The sequence below is a fragment of the Sphaeramia orbicularis genome, chromosome 17 (genome assembly GCF_902148855.1).
Source record: "Sphaeramia orbicularis chromosome 17, fSphaOr1.1, whole genome shotgun sequence".
Taxonomy (NCBI): Eukaryota; Metazoa; Chordata; class Actinopteri; order Kurtiformes; family Apogonidae; genus Sphaeramia; species Sphaeramia orbicularis.
This window is the reverse complement of record NC_043973.1, coordinates 38574959-38593554: the sequence shown is the minus strand read 5'-3', so window position 1 is coordinate 38593554 and position 18596 is coordinate 38574959. Positions and strand designations below refer to the sequence as shown.

Sequence of the window (18596 nt, the reverse complement as noted above, 5' to 3'; positions counted from 1 at the left end):
ATGTTTTTTTTTTTTTTTTTTTGTTGTTGTTGCTGTGTTTTGGGTTTTTTTCCTTCTCTTTTTTGGGGGTTTAATAGGTTTGTAGGTTTGTTGTATAATTTGTTTTTTTTTTGTATTGTGTCTGTGTGGTTCCTTATGTCTAAGTACATGTTTATGTAAATGTATAATTTTAAATAAATAAATAAATAAATATGCTGCAGCTCTTTCATAATTCATAGTTTGAGTTCTTGTTTGTTCAGTATTAATTGTCAGTCTTGTAAATCCAAGCTGGACTGACTGTACATATCCTGACCAAGGAAAATAAAATTCTCACTTTGTGCAGTATCCCAGCCAGCATGTCCATGTGGACCCCAGAAGGGTTACATTTGGGCTCCATATTAGGGTCCCATGTGGGTTTGTCCGCAGTTTCCATGGTGACCCCACATGTTTGCCCATATCAGAATCAGAAAGTTGAATATCTCTTATTATTTATTCTTCACACTATTTATCCCATGATATTTATCTTTCACATCATTTGCACAACTTCTCATGTTATTTGCACTACTTAAATTCTATGTTTTACAAATATCTTAGTTTGCAATACTTTTTATTTTTCTATGTAAATAACTGTGTCTTTTACTGATATTTGTTGTCTGTCTGTAAATTCTTGCACTGAACCTGAGAGCTTTACCTCAGTATCGTTGTACTTGGTACAATGACAATAAAGAGATTCTGATTTTGATTCTGATTCCGATATGGGCAAACACATGTGGGGTCACCATGGAAACTGCGGACAAACCCACATGGGACCCTTATATGCAGCCCAATTGTAACCCTTCTGGGGCCCACATGGACATGCTGGCTGGGAATCTACACATGGGTTTTCTGCCTCCACATAAAAATATACATTATATAGACTAAATGCCGTCTAAAATTAACATTTATTAGAGCAAATTATTACATGATGAAAACAAACAATTTTAGCAAAAAAAAAAAAAAAAAAAGTCTCCATTTTGAATGTCTGGGGTCACCAGAAATTTGTGAAGTTAAAATGGGGTCATGAGCCATAAAAGATAAAAGGTTGGGAACCATTGCTTTACTCTGTCACCTCTGTACATAATGAATCTGGAATACGTTTAGAAAAATCAGCCCAATTCATAAAAAAGCACCTCTTTTATTGCTCCTCATAGAGTGACACACTACATGTCCTATCCCGCCTTTTCAACAGTATCACCCTCCTGCAGCCCAACAGTAATGCATCACTTTCTTAGAAAGACGCCCTTATCGCTGTCCCACCCAAGAGCTCTGCAGGGTACAAGCCTGTAGGTAGTACATCTACTCTGTGAGGACCTCAGCAGTATCCACTGTGCACTATGTGAGACACAGTGGTTTAAATCCAAAGCGGTGCTACATGCAGGCGTTCCCCTTTGGCTCACACATTACTTCAGTCTTGGCAAAACAGTCTAACAATGTTTTTATAAAGTTATAATTACACCATTATCAAATATTTCCAGTAAAATGCAAGCAAGGAAGAAGGAAGTAACAGCTATTTATAGTAACAATACTGAACAGGAGCACAGACACAATGATGTCTGGTATTTTTATTTGCTATGAGGAACTAAAAAACAGCGTACACATTTTATAAAAGTTCCCTAGGCCTCTAAAACTGCAACGCATTTAAATATATCCTATATCTTGTACCCTTGTGCAGTTTAGAAAATGTTGAAATTAAAAGTGGCTACCACTGACACGTTGTTGAAACCAGAACTGATGATGCAATTCTCCCCCTAGATGAAGGCATCCAAGGAGCAGCGAGGAGTTGAACATCTTTTTTTGCACGTGTGCTGCAGATGCACGATATGCTATCTGCCTCAGGACAGGACAAAGCATGTACGCAGGGTTTGGCTCAAATAGACTCTGACATCCATGGTTATGTAAGAACTTGTTCATGCTGATGTTAAACGTAGGTAAGCAGTCTACATTTAGACGATTATTTGTCAGTTTAATACAGTCAAGTACCATCTGATGGTAAATCCTTGCTCTACTCACAGTCTTTATTCCTGACTCCAGAATGTAGCAGGGTTTATTCCATACAAATGAACTCTATTGGAAGTAAATGCATCTTAAAGTTAAGAAACAGGACAAAACAAAACAGTATTCATAATCACATTATGTTTCTTAATTAGGTTTAATTTATTCCACAGATTTTTAATTTATGTCTTTGTACTGAAGATGATAATGTACAGCTGAGGTTCTCAAGTATTTTTACCTCAAGACCCAAAGGAGAAATTTGGTGTCTGTCTAGGTAGGACATATTTTTATATTTATATCTGGAACTTATATTAAGGACATTTGTGAATTATCTTATTATGATAAATTCCGATAGTTGCTGCTTAACCCATAAAGACCCAGTGTTACTTTTATGTCAGTTCCCAAATGAAATTTTCTCTATATCCAAACTGTCTTAAGTGATTTCTCACCATTTATTTCTAATATTATCCTCTTTTTTGTATTTTATTAATATAAATCAGGTATTTTCCTATATTAACTCATGATCATGTAGATGTTCATAAAAGCTCAGATTAAAGTTGAGGGTTATTATATCAAAAGCAGAGAAAACTGCAGAAAAAGTGACATTTTCAGGCGAATCTATCGTTAACTGAACATAAACCTAGTGTCTCCATCCACTGTCTTTGATCCAACTCCATGGGTTTTACTGGTGAATCAATGTTGTAGAAGATGACTGTTTCCACGGTAACTACGGAGCCTCTGAACGTTCAAATGGATCATATCTGATGACCATGAAAAGATGAAAAACTGCATTTTACACCAATTATTTACATGTATCGATAAGATTAGTGGATCAACAGGTATTAAACAGTTTCTATCAGTAAATGGTTTGGGTCTTTATGGGTTAATTTACATTATGAATGAGTCAGAGAGTGGATGCCAGTTGAAGCTAGACAACTTAACAACACATTAATAACTTTCAAAAAATCTGAATGAAATGCTAAAATACACAAATAACATGACTTTTTACTTTCCAGGTGCAAAAACAATGTCTTTGCACTGGGACATTTTTGTTAATAGTTTCCATTTTGTTCTGTTTTGAGGGTTTTTTTTTTTTTTTTTTTTTTTTGCTGTTTCTTCACCTTAAGCAACTTTCCTCACTTCCTCTGCATTTCTAAGAGCTTTGATGAAGTAAAATATGTGAACTCCTGTGTATTTTCACCATCCTGCATGTGTTCAAGAGTGAAGGAATCATAGAAGTCACTGACCAGATTGTGGTAATGAAAATAAACTGACATAGCATAACATATTTACAGTCGCAGAAAAAATTATTAGATCATCATGTCATCAAAAACAATGGTTATGCGTGGTTATATTAAAACGGAGATGAAAAGATGTTAAAGAAGCAATCCACTGATGAGTTCTATACAGAGGATTTCAGCATAAATGTCAATGTAATGATATAAACAACTTTATTGGCTAACAAAGATGGATACTTTGGGATAATTGAGATGCTTAGTATTCATTTGACCTTTATGTGTTTAATACAGAGGATGATTTAGACATAATCGGTCAACGTTTGCACAATTAAATGCATAACAATACAACAGTTTACATGACTTACAGTCGCGGAAAAAATTATTAGACCATCAAAAGTCATCAAAAACAATGGTTATGCAATCACATACTAACTCCTGTGTATATCATGTAACTAAAACAGACAGAAAAGAAAACATGGAATGCCTAAAAGCACTGTTTTTGTCAGTACAATGCCAAAGTTATTGACGGAAGAACTGAAGTGATTTTGGTTTTTATCAAGAAAAACATGGAAAATGACCAGATATCAGCTCTGAAATTAAACAATTATGAGCTATTTTTGTTGCTCTCACTATATTTGTCCAAACAAATGTACCTTTAGTTGTACCAGGCATTAAAATGAACAAGAAACTGAAGAAAACAAGGGCGGTCTAATAATTTTTCAGTGACTGCATGTGTTTTAGAACTGGGATTTCAGAATATTTCAATAAGTGACCTATAAAGGGTTAAAGTAGAGGCTGACTCTTCTGGATCTTAATTTTTGTAAACAGGGTTTGTACAGGTGCTTAAAATCCTTGAAAATGCTTGAATTTCAATGTTGTTTTCAAGGTCTGAAAAGTGCATGAACGTTAGTTTGACCCTTTATAGTTTACTCATAGAAATGCTCTGAAATTCTAAATTTCAACCTTAGTGTGTTATTGGAGGACATACCTTTCTTACATTTGTGAAATTTTTTCATTATTATGTAGACGATCAAGGTCAATGAAGTTACCATATTTGGTTCCTTACCCGATAATTGCAAAAAAACAAAACATCAACCCCAAAGCAAAACAAAAAAACAAAAATCAAAGAAGCGAATATTAAAAATACAAGAAAAACACATGTAATGGGAAAGGAACATGTATTTTAGAACATTAGACCAACAGTTGCAGAAAAAATGATTAGACCATCAAAAATCATCAAAAACAATGGTTATGTAATCCAGTACTTACTCCTGTGTGTATTATGTGACTAAAACAGACAGAAAAGAAAACATGGAATGTCTAAAAGCACTGTTTTTATCAGTACAATGCCATAGATATTGATGTAAGAACTGAAGTGATTTTGGTTATTATCAAGAAAACATGGAAAATGAATAGATATCAACTCTGAAATTAAACTATTATGAGCTATTTTTGTTGTTCTCATTATATTTGTCCAAACAAATGTACCTTTAGTTGTACCAGGCATTAAAATGAACAAGAAATTAAAGAAAACAAGGGTGGTCTAATAACTTTTTCCGTGACTGTATGTGTTTTAAAACTGGGATTTCAGAACATACCTTTATTACTTTAGTGAATTTTTTCAATTTTTTTCATTATTATGCAGAAAATCAAGGTCAATGAAGTTACCATATTTGGTTCCTTACCCGTAAATGGAAAAAAACCCAAAACATCAACCCCAAAACACAAAAAAAAACAAAAATCAAAGAAGCGAATATTAAAAATACAAGAAAAACACATGTAATGGGAAAGGAACATGTATTTTAGAACATTAGACCAACAGTTGCAGAAAAAATGTTTAGACCATCAAAAATCATCAAAAACAATGGTTATGTAATCCAGTACTTACTCCTGTGTATTATGTGACTAAAACAGACAGAAAAGAAAACATGGAATGTCTAAAAGCACTGTTTTTATCAGTACAATGCCATAGATATTGATGTAAGAACTGAGGTGGTTTTTTTTTATCAAGAAAACATGGAAAATGGATAGATATCAGCTCTGAAATTAAACTCTGAGCTATTTTTGTTGTTCTCATTATATTTATCCAAACAAATGTACCTTTAGTTGTACCAGGCATTAAAATGAACAAGAAATTGAAGAAAACAAGGGTGGTCTAATAATTTTTTCCGCGACTGTATGTGTCTTAGAACAGGTTGGGGAAGTTTGGTAAAGACAGACACACAGAATAAGAACCTGTTGTGGGTCAATAGTGACAACATGAGGATGGAATAAAGAACAACACCAGCAATGAAGTAAAAAAATATTTATTGGACAAATGTGACAGTCTCACAGACTTTATTTAAAAGCGAATCTGCTCACTAACATCATAATACATACACATCCTACCAACACTCACACATACTGTACACAAACCATCCGCATCAGCGCATACATTTACATACACACCATCCGCACATACGTACTTAGAACACACAGCTTCTGCTCTGACGTTTAGTGGCTGGGTCTGAAGGGAAATGGCATCCCTGTCATGAACGGCTGAGCTGGATACTGGGGATGAGGGGAGGGATGGGAGGCCAGAGGTGCGTGTGGGGCGTGTGTGGGTGAGTGGGAAGAGTAGGGTGTGTGGGGTGAGCGGGGTGTGTTGTGTGTGAGGCGATGGGGGAATGGGAGGCGTGCGGGCTAAAAGCCATTGGAGGGGTATGGATGTTGTTGTAGTACATCACTGGGCCTGACAAAACCAGCTGGAGCAAACTGGTAAGACAGAAAAAACAAGATCAGAGAGAGAAAAGGAAAAAGAAATATTAAGATGGAGAAAAATACACTGGATTTTGCACATTTTGTATTTTGTAGATAGATATGCAAAAAAAATAACCTCAAGAAATCACTGAACAAAAATATAAATGCACCACTTTTGTTTTTGCTCCCATTTTTCATGAGCTGAACTCAAAGATCTAAAACTTTTTCTGTGTACACACAAGGTTTATTTCTCTCAAATATTGTTCATATTGTGTTAGTGAACACTTCTTCTTTGCTGAGATAATCCATCCACCTCACAGGTGTGGCATATCAAGATGCTGATTAGACAGCAGGATTTTTGCACAGGTGTGCCTTAGGCTGGCCACAATAAAAGGCCACTCTAAAATGTGCAGTTTTATCACACAGCACAATACCACAGATGTCACAAGTTTTGAGGGAATATGCAATTGGCATGCTGACTTCAGGAATCTCCACCAGAGCTTTTGCCCGTGAATTGAATGTTCATTTCTCTACCATAAGCCATCTCCAAAGCTGTTTCAGAGAATTCATGAAGAAGACTGTGCGAGGAAAATGGTGGTCACACCAAATACTGACTGGTTTTCTGACCCCCCTGGACCACCCAATACAGTAAAAGTGCACATTTTAGAGTGGCCTTTTATTGTGGCCAGCCTAAGTCACACCTGTGCAATAATCCTGCTGTCTAATCAGCATCTTGATATGCCACACCTGTGAGGTGGATGGATTATCTCAGCAAAGGACAATGGAGAAGTGCTCACTAACACAGATTTAGACAAATTTATGAACAATATTTGAGAGAAATAGGCCTTTTGTGTTCGTAGAAAAGTTTTATTGTTGAGTTCAGCCCATGAAAATGGGAGCAAAAACAAAAGTGTGGCATTTATATTTTTGTTCAGTGTATATTTTAACAAACATAGTAAGACAGGGTTTCTGCAGGTATCAGCAAATCTAATTTAATGCCCTATTTAATGCCACTTTAGACAAATTTAAAGCCCATGTCTAACTGCAGATACAGTTTTGTATCCAGTTTTATGATAGTTTCCTTCGACAGGCTTTAACCAGATTCTGAACAGTTCCTCCTCCAACCACTTCTGCTGAAACCTGCAGTTTCCCATTTTTCTGACATTTGCTAATATTCCCTCCGCCCTTTTGCCACAGCATGAGCACGCTCACAGCACGTTGCATTCCAAGCATCTGGAGTTGTGGCTTGGTGTATCGGCCATAAACAATAGCCAATTAAAGGGTTCGGCCTGTCAATCATCACACTATACTGCCGATCAAAATAAATCATGAATAACAATGGGTTTTTTTTTCCATCAAGTGTATTGAATTTTTTAATGCCTCTGGACGTCAAATTTCATGCTTTTTAATGCCATTTAAGGCCTTAATTTTCACAAAATCTATTTAATTTTATTTATTTATTTATAGAGCACTTTTCACAGAGTCACAAAGTGCTTTACAGTGCGAAGTACAAATAAACAGTACAAATAAAATACAATTAAATACCATTAAAACACAATGAAATACAATTAAAATACAACTAAAATATAATGAATACATAAAGTGCAAAGTGCATTTAATGACTTTAAATGCTTTTTATGACCTGCAGAAACCCTGGAAGAGGAATGAAACTTTTCTCTCTTTTAATAAAATGCTTTTAGTTTGTATCTGCTATTCAAGCTTCTATGTTTGACATTAATTTAGCATCGCTCCCTGATGTTGAACAGCTACACACATAATGGAGAATAGGACACAAAGAAGAGAATTCATTAAGAACGAATGCTGCACTGGGTCAAAATGCACAAAGTAACACTGTGAATATGAAAAATTGGGTATTCGTTAAGGACGGAGCTGGATGAAAGGGAAGTAAAAAAAAAGCTGAAAGACTGTCTATGTGATTAATAGTCAGTATCTAAAAATGTAAAATGTAGACAAAGGCGGTGACAAAAAACTGAGGCATCCTGACTGTAAAAATAACAGATGAAACATGTTGGCATATCCGTAACAAAATAAAGGATTATATTTAAATAATCAGAGTTCTCTCAGATGTTTTTTTCTGGCTGCCTTTGTCTACACTGAACCCTTTTGGAATCTACTTTTATTCATCTAGACACCTTTTTTTTTAGCCTTTTTAGTTCTATGCCACAGCAGGTTTTGCTCTCCACATGTGGGCACGTACATTATTTTCCTCACATAAGCCTGAAGATGGTTAAGTTAGCAAGAAAACAAGCAGTGAGGAGTCAATGAGTCTTACTTGTTATGCGGAAGGCGGGAACAGATGGCGCGCAGATCCTCTGCAGAGAAAACAGAACGTAGTCATTTATAACCACACATATAACCACAGCACCTATGAGTCTACATCCAGCTAAACACACTGCTGCCCTCTTCAGGTGAGCAGCACATATAGCAGTTAAATACACAGCTACTGTACACAGATGAGGATGACTCCATGTGGCACCACCTTGGCCGTCACAGTGGGCTCTATGCACAGCCCCAGTACTTCCTGAACTTAAGACAACTCCTCTATTTCCTGTCTTTCATTATTGGGCACACTGATTAATCCGGTGTGTCTGACCACAGTAGTCACAACAAGAAGCAGCAGACACACCTAGATTAATCAGTGTGCCCAATAATGAAAGACAGGAAATAAAGGAACTGTCTTAAGTTCAGGAAGTACTGGGGCTGTGCATAGAGCCCGCCATTCATGACATATTTACAATAATAACAATGTATTTAGAAGTTTTTTAGGTTTGGGCCTTAAACCTAAAGTCTTATTAACTATAAGGATTCTATGACGAAACAATGATTGACTACGGTAGTAATGTAACATCTTTATATTTTTCTGTCTATATACAGGGTGGGGAAGCAAAATTTACAATGAACAGTTAGTTGTTTTTTCTCAGCAGGCACTACATCAATTGTTTTGAAACCAAACATATATTGATGTCATAATCATACCTAACACTATTATCCATACCTTTTCAGAAATTTTTGCCCATATGAGTAATCAGGAAAGCAAACGTCAAAGAGTGTGTGATTTGCTGAATGCACTCGTCACACCAAAGGAGATTTCAAAAATAGATGGAGTGTCCATAAAGACTGTTTTATGGAAAGAAGAGAATGACTATGAGCAAAACTATTACGAGAAAGTCTGGAAGATACTATTAAAGAAGAATGGGAGAAGTTGTCACCCAATATTTGAGGAACACTAGCGCAAGTTTCAGGAAGCGTGTGAAGGCAGTTATTGAGAAAGGAGGAGGACACATCAAAAAACATTTTCTATTATGTAAATTTTCTTGTGGCAAATAATTCTCATGACTTTCAATGAACTAATTGGTCATACACTGTCTTTCAATCCCTGCCTCAAAATATTGTAAATTTTGCTTCCCCACCCTGTATATATTTAGATACACCTAATGAATATCAAGACTTTTACGTAAATAAGGGAAATTCAAATCACTGTTCCTCAAAATGTGGATTTTACAGATCTGAAGCAGTGTATTACTCTTAGGGCTGAAAGATATATCGTTATCGTATCGATATCTAGATATGAACATTCAAGATATTAATATCGAAAAAGCAACGATATAAACGATATAGATTTCTGCAGTAAAAAAAACATTTCCTGCAGTAAAATGTTTGATTTGTAATTTATTTATTTGTACTTTATGTTAATGTTGATGACTGGCAGTGAGTTCTTATAAATAAAACTGCACTTTCCACATTCTTTTGTATTATGATGTTTGTATTTTTCTGATAAATGCTTGGTTTTCACCGAACCCGTAGTCATATCGTTTCATATCGGTATTGAGACATCTGGCATGAATACAGAGATATGAAATTTTGTCCATATCGTTCAGCCCTAATTACTCTTATACAGAGTCAAATGATTTCTAAATGGGACAGAGCTATATAGTGCTACATAAACTTAACGCCATTAAAAACGCACGGTCTAAACATGTGGTGTAATTTTCAGAAAATGATTTGCTCAGGTGCCTATTTTGTATATTTTGCTCACGAGATGAGTAACACAGTTAACAGCTGTATTTTCTTCATTCCCGATATGTGCGACATCGGCGTTTGGACAAATCCCTTTAATTTCATTTCATTTATTAAGATCCCCATTAGCAACTGATGATTCAGTTGATTTCTTCCTGGGGTCTCGTCTACTTACATTACAATTTTAATTATTTTACATTAATCTTACACCATTCACACCAACGCACACACACCAACAGGACATATACAACAACCCAATGCAATAAAAATAAACAAAATAAGTACAATACATTCGTACTCCTTCACCAAACAATGTCCCTTAATGTCAGACATTGAGTCGAATCTCTTGTACAGAGTCACGCTTGACTGGTAACTTCAGGTGTGGTCAATAGCCGATATAAAGGCAGCAAAGAAAACGCTGAAGTGTTTTTACCGGCTCAAAATGGAACGATTTCTGATACAACAGAGAGAGCGTGTCATTAGCATTTTACGCTCAGGTCTGAGCCGTGGTGAAGTCGCTCGCCGTCTGCGCTGTCATCGCAATACAATCAGGCGTCTGAGTGATCGGATCCCTCAGGACAGGATTAAGAGACTTAGTTTCATGTGTCGTCGCTGCACTGTTTGTTCGGAAGCCAGAGGTGGACACACCCGATATTGAATGGTGACACTTGCAGTTTCTGAGTACCTGTATTCAGTGACTGAATAAACGCGTTAAGTTGATCATGATTTGTCCACAATTCATCCTCTAATGACCACTGCTTCCCTCTTTAACCCTTTCACGCATAGTGGTCACTACAGTGGACACCTATTCAAAGCAGTTATCTTATATATTCATGGATTTTTTTGTTTTAGTTCCATATCAGCCAATAAAGTGGACGTACCATTGCTGTAACTTTGCTGTTCTTGATAAACCTGATCTGCAGTAACATGTTTGAGTGTAAGTCAATTCCTTGTTATTGTTATTAGACTGTAATTAATTTTTTTTTTTTTTTAAACAAAAAGTTTTTTTTTTAACGTATTATCTCCATAAAGTATAACTAATATTAGACTATGTTAAAATGTGACAAAACATCAGATTAGCAGCATTAAAATAATTTGTTTCACAGTTTTCCACACAGAATATTAGTAAATACATGTTCCTTTGCTTTAAAAATTTAACTCATTGTGTCCAACTGAGTGGATATTTTTGCAATTCCATGAAAAATGGGTTCATAAAAAATTCAGTTGGTGTTTTTTTTTCATGCCTAAAGAGGAATAAAAACACACAGGAAAAAATCTTGATTAAGGTTTTCATAATTCATGCATGAAAGGGTTAATAGAAGGTAACCACAAAGCAATTAATTTAATATAGCTCCAAACACATATTATTCCGACCCGTGTGTTTTTAATGGCGCCAAGTATATAATCAAATACGGTTGGAAGAAAATAAAAACTAATGGCGACGTGAATACATTTTTGACAATCAACTATCATTTCTATTTAGTCACTTGATTTCAGTAAGAATTTACAAAAACATATTGCAGCTTATCATTAGTTTCATTACAGATTTTAACCCAGCCCAATGAAAATTAATTAAGTACTGAGCTAAGAATATAAATATTAATGGTTAAATTTAAATGTGACAGCTATGTGTAAACATTTGAACTAAAACGTATGCAGATATGGAGTAGACCTTTAGAATTGTTTTGCCTCATAAGCATTTAATTCTAGTTTCACATATTTTTTTGCCACAAATCCAATGTCATAAACTGGGGAAAATTCTGAATTTTAAGTGATCTTACCATGTATGAAGTCCATATAATTTAAAATAGATTTAATGTTTATAAAATCCTGTAAGCCTCAATTGAATAACATTTCCTGATTCTATTGATTTATTTGTGTGTGTGTGTGTGTGTGTGTATTGTCCCACATGAAGCAGTTGATAGCCGTGGTAAACTGAGCACATTGATCCTTTTCTACTGGCGTCTATTTACTTGCTGAAAACGTTACATTGCCAGTAAACAGCACCGACACGAGAGCCAGGAAACATTCAGATCAGATCAGATCTGAATATCTGCAATTAAAATACTTTTTAATCTCTGGCTGAGGCTTCTGCTTCAGTCTATAACCCAAATGGCCTCTCCTGTCTCCAGTCTTTTATTGTCTGCTCCCCTTTTATCTTCCATTCCACCTTTTTCACACCATTACCTCTTGAGCAAAGCAGGGCTCTGTTGGCCATAGCCACCTGCAGGGCCTGTGCCAGCCGGTCCAGGGCCAGCTGAGACAGTGCGTGTGTATCAGCGGATGACGTGTGCGTATGTTTGTCGGCCTGGTCCAACAGTCTGGAGAGGTCAGAGGTCAGCGCGGCCAAGGATTCCATTTGGAGCAGCGCCAGGCGGCCAAAAAGCCCTTTCTCTAGTATGTTTGGCAGGAGCATGAAGACCTAAGTATGTGGAGGTGGACAAAGACAGAAGTGTGTATAAGGTTTGTATGCACCAATTATCTATTCAAGTTTACACTGTAAATAAATAATCATAATAATAGCTTTATTTATATAGCACCTTTAAAAACTGAGGTTACAAAGTGCTTTGACAGACAAAGCAGAAGGGCACAACAGCAGAATACAACTGAAAAAACAAGATGTGGGCAAAGACACAAACTGAACTAACTAAAGCACTTCTTAAAACACATCTTTATAGACTTGCCTTTATGTGATGTCTTTTTTATTGTTTGAAAATTTTGGTTATTATTTATATTGACATACATTATCCTCAATGGCCTACTATCTTTCAAATCCCACATCAATAACGTCACCCGGTCTGCATATTTCCACCTGCGCAACATCAACTGTCTCCGCCCCTCCCTCATCCCCATACCACCTCTATTCTTGTACACAGTCTCGTAACCTCCCGCCTCGACTACTGTAACTCCCTCCTATTCGGTCTCCCCCAAAAGTCCCTCTATAAGCTTCAACCGGTCCATAACTCTGCCGCCCGCATTATCACCAAAACCCCCTCCTACCACCACATCACCCCCATCCTCCAGGAACTACACTGGCTCCTAATCAAACAGAGAACTGAATTCAAACTCCTCCTGTACACATTTAAATCCATCCACAATCTCGCTCCTCAGTACCTGTCAGACCTCCTCCATGTCACCACTCCAGCCCGTTCCCTCAGGTCCTCCTCCTCTATCCACCTCACCGTGCCCCCGTCCGCCTCAGCACCATGGGAGGCCCAGCCTTCAGCCGCTCTGCTCCTCAGCTCTGGAACTCCCTCCCACCATCCATCCGTAACTGTGATTCTCTCCCCACATTCAAATCCAGACTCAAAACTCACCTTTTCAGAATAGCCTACCCCCATAAGCCCTACTCTCCATTCTACAACTTCATTTCTAATATAGTATTTTTTTTTTTTTTTAATCTGTTTATTTCTTTGTATTTCATGGATTGTTTGTTTTATCTTGTTGTACAGTGTCCTTGAGTGTCTTGAAAGGCACTTATAAATTAAATGTATTATTTTATTATTACATGATGTTTATTCCATTCCTTCATTTTTGCATTGATCTGACAGCATCATGTTATGTTATTTCTGCCCTCTCTACTACGATATGGTCACATGATTTTGTGTTTGCTGAACTTACTTCTTTTATTGTGTTGTGTTGTTTTCTATGTTTTTATTCTGCTGTTGTCCCTTCTGCCTTTTCTGTCAAAGCTCTTTGTAAACTCAGTTTTTAAAGGTGCTATATAAATAGAGTTTATTATATATTATTATATATAAAACATAGAAAACCCAACACAATAAAAAAAAAATATGTACAGCAAATGTGAAAACATGACACTCCGAATAAATGAAACCAAACACATACCTGTAGGACACTCAGATGAAGTGCAGAGAAAAGATGCCCCACCTCTGCTTCATTCTCAGAGCTGCTATTGGTCAGCGCTTGCTTCTTGTCTTTCCTGTACGCCAGTGGAGCTTTGACACACCAGCGAACCAGCCCTCCTAATGGTGTGACATCAAGTGAACTGACTGGCTGGCTTCCAGAAAGGGGCGTGTTCAAGAAGGTGATTAAGACAAGCCGAGGGTCATCCTGGATCCACGAAACAATCATCTGGAGGAGTTCTAAAGGAGGAGTGAGCTCCTCTAATGACAGACACAAACACACACGTTTACATTTTCAAAGTGAATATAAGCCATGACTTAAGGGTTTTCCTGCTTTACTAAAACCATGTTGCGTGCCATGTAGACACTTTGGCCAAAATACCTGAGGAGAGGTCGTAGAGGGTGGTCACAGCAGTGATAAACTGGCAGCAGAAACGTGGGCTGGCGCTGTGTATGTTCTGAAGGGTGGGTACTGAGCCAGGAACCATACTACAGTAATCATCGACCAACACCTGAGCTAGGCGCACACAGTATACACGGTGGGTTCTCTGTAGGACACAATCACAAACAGATGCATATGTTAGTAACCCAACAATGGCATGTTTAATCAAGGACAGACATGCAAAAAGTGGCACATATTACACACACTATAAACAATGTCAACAACTTATACTTCAGAGGGATAAGAATATGCCCAGTTTAATGCACATTTGTTTAAAGCACATCTTGGAATTGGCAATAATCTAGTAATATGATATATTGTGATACAGAGTAATGATTCAATATGTTGTGACATTATGTCTCAGTTTACATTATTGTGTTGGAGTAGAAGAATTAATGATCAAATCCAGATTTCAACATCACAACAGTACCAAATAATTGGGGAAACACAAAATGAACCACTGCCTTCCATTGATCTTTTCAGCTATTAATTAAAAATGAACAAAGTGTGTTTGACAATTCATACAGTATCTCAAATCACAAAGTATCTGAATACTTAAATGCAAAATGGAGCAATGAATTATACTGTGTGGCAGACCTCTATCTATACAGGATAAATTTCCCTAAAATATTTTAGGTTTATTTTCACTAGCTAAAACAATTGTATAATAACTCAGAAAAAAGTTCATCATTACAATTGTTTGGGATGTTCTATATCTAGATATGAGAAAATCATTTTTTATGTTATGACCATAAACAACACTTTAAAACCACAAACAACAAACATCTGCTTTGTTCATCTGTCACTGAGGACCAAAAATAAGACCTTAAAGAAATAACAATTTCACGTTTATTGGGGAAATTCTCAACAAAAGTTTTGGTCATTACACCATTTTTTTCCCATACAACCTAGCCCAACTCAAATGGTTTCTTATGCCCATAATTTGTGTGTTTAATCCTCACCTGTAACCAGGTAGCAGCACATTCTAAAATAGGTACCCTGCCCACAGCAACAGCCATGGAGACCAGCTTGCCTAACAGTGCCATGCGGCTTTCATCTGCCTGGTTGCCCTGGAGACTGAAGAGGGCGGAGAACACAAGTTGCCGGACTGTATCACGGCTCTGTTCCTGGAAACAACTGCACATAATCTCCAACAACTGGAGCTCCTGAATGGCACTCATCCTCTGAAAGAAAAACAAAGGCATCATACAGAAAGTCTACTTTTGGAAATATCAGTGGACTGTTTGTCAGGATCATGACTTACCCTAACTGGGGCATTTCTGTCCTTGGGTGCATGCAGTATGAACTCTTCCACCAGGTCCAAGGTTTTCGAGTCCACCTGAGGAGGCTGTCTCCCTGATTGCACCATGTTACAGATGTAGATGTCCAAATGGTAGAGCAACTCCTTTGCTGCATTCAGAACATCGCGAGGAAGCAAAGACTGACGAATGTCACCCATCGCCACCTGATGACAAACACAAAAATAACATTATATATTATGAGGGTAAGAATATGACCATACAATAGGACATATCATGATACTTGGATTATGATTAAATTTATTTGTGATACACAGCAATGCCATAAGGAAGGCAGTACATTAAAAAACACACCGCAATGTGTACAATAAAATCTGAGTAGAATAATTTTAACTTTTTAAAACAAATAGACCTGTCCGATCTGCATTAGCATCACTCTCTGTAAAAGCCAACACAATGGCACTACCTTTTGTGCATTTTAAGCAAATGAATGAATATTTAATTAGATGAAAAATAGTTTAATAAAATAGAAAATTAAAAAAGCCTCACAAGCATCATAAATAACACACATTCTTAAAATGTTAAAATATTAGGTTCTTAAACTATGAAATAAACCCCTAATAATTGCACTGAATAAGGTGACTACTGTTGTCAACACGCACATTAGGTACAAATGCATGCAACGATGTTCACTTATCATAAAAAAATAAATAAATATTGCATAAATCGGGGGTATGTCTTGGATCATGCCTTTTAAAATACAAACGACTCAGACACAAAGCTGGAAAACAATGTCTACAGTCTATACCCATAAACGTTAACTGCTCCATACAAAAAGAGGAAACATCTGTACACTGGATGCGGACACAAAAACATAACTGGGATGTCCTGTCAGAGGCTAAACATATATTATATATATTTTATGCATTAAATGACATGTGTCCAGCTGTACAGTACACAGTTCTAGAGGACCCCAGGCTCCCCTTTGAAGCGGTCTCCTCCATCCGGCTACAGCTAGTTAGCAAAGTGAAGCTAAAACAGCCTGCTTCTACACGTCAGTAAATTTATAGTTCGCTTATAATCAACATTCAAAATTTAAGAGTGAATATACGTGTAACTCAGAGCCTACCTCTGCGAATACGCTTTTAAATGGTCGTTAATTTATTGTAAAACTAGCCAACGATGAGGGTCGCCCTCAGCGACGGATGGATGACATCACTTCCTGCTAGTGCGAGTCTACGAGAACCGGCGTGGGACAAAATACTGTTACTCAAATTTTACGCGATTGCGCCTCATACAAATACAAATATTTTTAATATGCACAAAAAACATGTAAACGTGCATGCGGCATATTAATTTAGTAATAATCTACCAATAAATGATAGAAAGTGGTATTTTGGTCATTATTAACATTTTTAATTCTTATTTTTAAGCTTTTTTGTCCGTTTTTTTAAGTGCTTGGCTGCTGAAGAAATGAGAAAGAAAGAATAAATTGTTTGATTTTTTTTGTTTTGTTTTTGTTTTTTTTGTGATGGTGGATATTGTATTAAAAGGTTGATTTCACAATTCTGTTTGAAATTACTACAGTTTTTTTTTTTTTCTTTAAGAGATTAACAGTTCGTTCTTCTGCTCCTTATCATTTATAACATGGTCAATTTGCTGACATGTAAAAGCACATTTTCTTTTCTGTGTCTTTCTTTTATCTCATGAATGAACTAAATGACCTGAACGAGAAAAACTACAATAAACCTACAATACATTTTGACCATAACAAATGAAAGTGATCAAATCGACTTAAAACTTTTTGAGGTTTAAATAATAAATAGTTAATTAAATAAATAACTACTCCTGAGCCCATAAAATGCATTATTATATCAATGCGGAATAGCGGAGTGGTTTAACAAACATGAAAAATAAATAAAAAATTACTGGTTCTCGCATACGCATTTTCAGTATGTAAGTAATGTTTGAATAGACAATATTTGGGAAAATGTGCCACTGAACTACATGGATTTGAGACTATGTTGCTGTCTGCCTTTAACCTTAATCCTGTTTAATGGGTAACAGACCCCAGAGATTTATTTTTGTCATTTCTCTCAGGTGCTTCATTCTAGGCTTGCAGTCTTGTTCTTTCCAGGCTGTGCCACTGAATTTGTTCTTAATGATTGTATATCATTGTTTATAGTAATTAGTGTGCTTTAAATTGCCAGTAGAATGGACAGTTTAGTGATAGATTGATGACTGATTGATTTGGCTATTGAATAATGCTCCTCTGGGCACAAACAGCACACCAAAGGATGAGCCAGATAAAAAATTATCTGAAATGTAATTCATTTACAGTGTACAAACTATGAAAAAAACAACATTTATTTTGACAAGGGGTTAAATTGAGATTAAAGTCTCTATAAAAGTTTTAAAAAGTGTGGAGATTTTGACATATGACTGATTAATTTTAACCCCCAACATTTGAATAGCTGCTTGCTCCAAAAAGCATGAATCACCAATAAAACCATTGTAGTTTGACAATAAAAGTGCTACTTCTGCTCAAATAGGTATAACTTTAGCTGAAAAGGTCACTTTTCTTCAATTTTCTGTTTTTTGATATAATAACCTTTGAATTTTTAAATTTTTTTTTTTACCATTTGGGCGTTCAGAGGCTTCATAGTTACCGTGGAAACACCGTCATCTTCTACAACATTGATTCACCAGTAAAACTCATTGATTTGGATCAATCACAGTGGTGGGAGAGACTTGGTTTTACATTCAATTATTGATACCTTTGCTGAAAAAGTCTTTTTTTTTTCAGGTTTCTCTGTTTCTGATTTAATAACCTTTGAACTCATTTGGAGCTTTAATGAACATCTCCATGCTCAGTGAATTAAATAAATAGAAAAATACCTGATTTTCACGGAAAAATGCAAAATGCACTGTATAAATATGGTAATAAATGGAATCTAATAAATGATAAATCATGTGGGAAAGGTTAAATGTAGAAAAAAATCTTTTT

General features: G+C 36.2%; 1 protein-coding gene across 1 annotated transcript; it reads right to left on the bottom strand.

Annotated features, from left to right (window-relative positions):
* Positions 1-5538: 5538 nt before the first annotated feature.
* LOC115437273 (uncharacterized protein C7orf26 homolog) lies at positions 5539-16829 on the bottom strand. The gene is made up of 8 exons (XM_030160463.1): positions 16719-16829; positions 15595-15795; positions 15293-15514; positions 14271-14436; positions 13872-14149; positions 12213-12447; positions 8281-8320; positions 5539-6002 (listed from the first exon to the last, which is right to left on the bottom strand). Exons 2-8 carry the CDS (start codon positions 15787-15789, stop codon positions 5777-5779), a joined length of 1362 nt encoding a protein of 453 aa, XP_030016323.1. The 5' UTR covers positions 15790-15795; positions 16719-16829; the 3' UTR covers positions 5539-5776.
* Positions 16830-18596: the final 1767 nt, after the last annotated feature.

What these genes read in the sequence shown, in the direction of transcription:
- LOC115437273 (XM_030160463.1), bottom strand. Translation starts at nt 15,789, where the DNA reads ATGGGTGACATTCGTCAGTCTTTGCTTCCTCGCGATGTTCTGAATGCA. An exon ending in ACAGAAATGCCCCAGTTAGG is followed by an intron (nt 15,515 to 15,594) that starts GTAAGTCATGAT and finishes TTTTTCTTTCAG; the next exon opens with AGGATGAGTGCCATTCAGGA. An exon ending in TCCCGCCTTCCGCATAACAA is followed by an intron (nt 6,003 to 8,280) that starts GTAAGACTCATT and finishes CTGTCTTACCAG; the next exon opens with TTTGCTCCAGCTGGTTTTGT.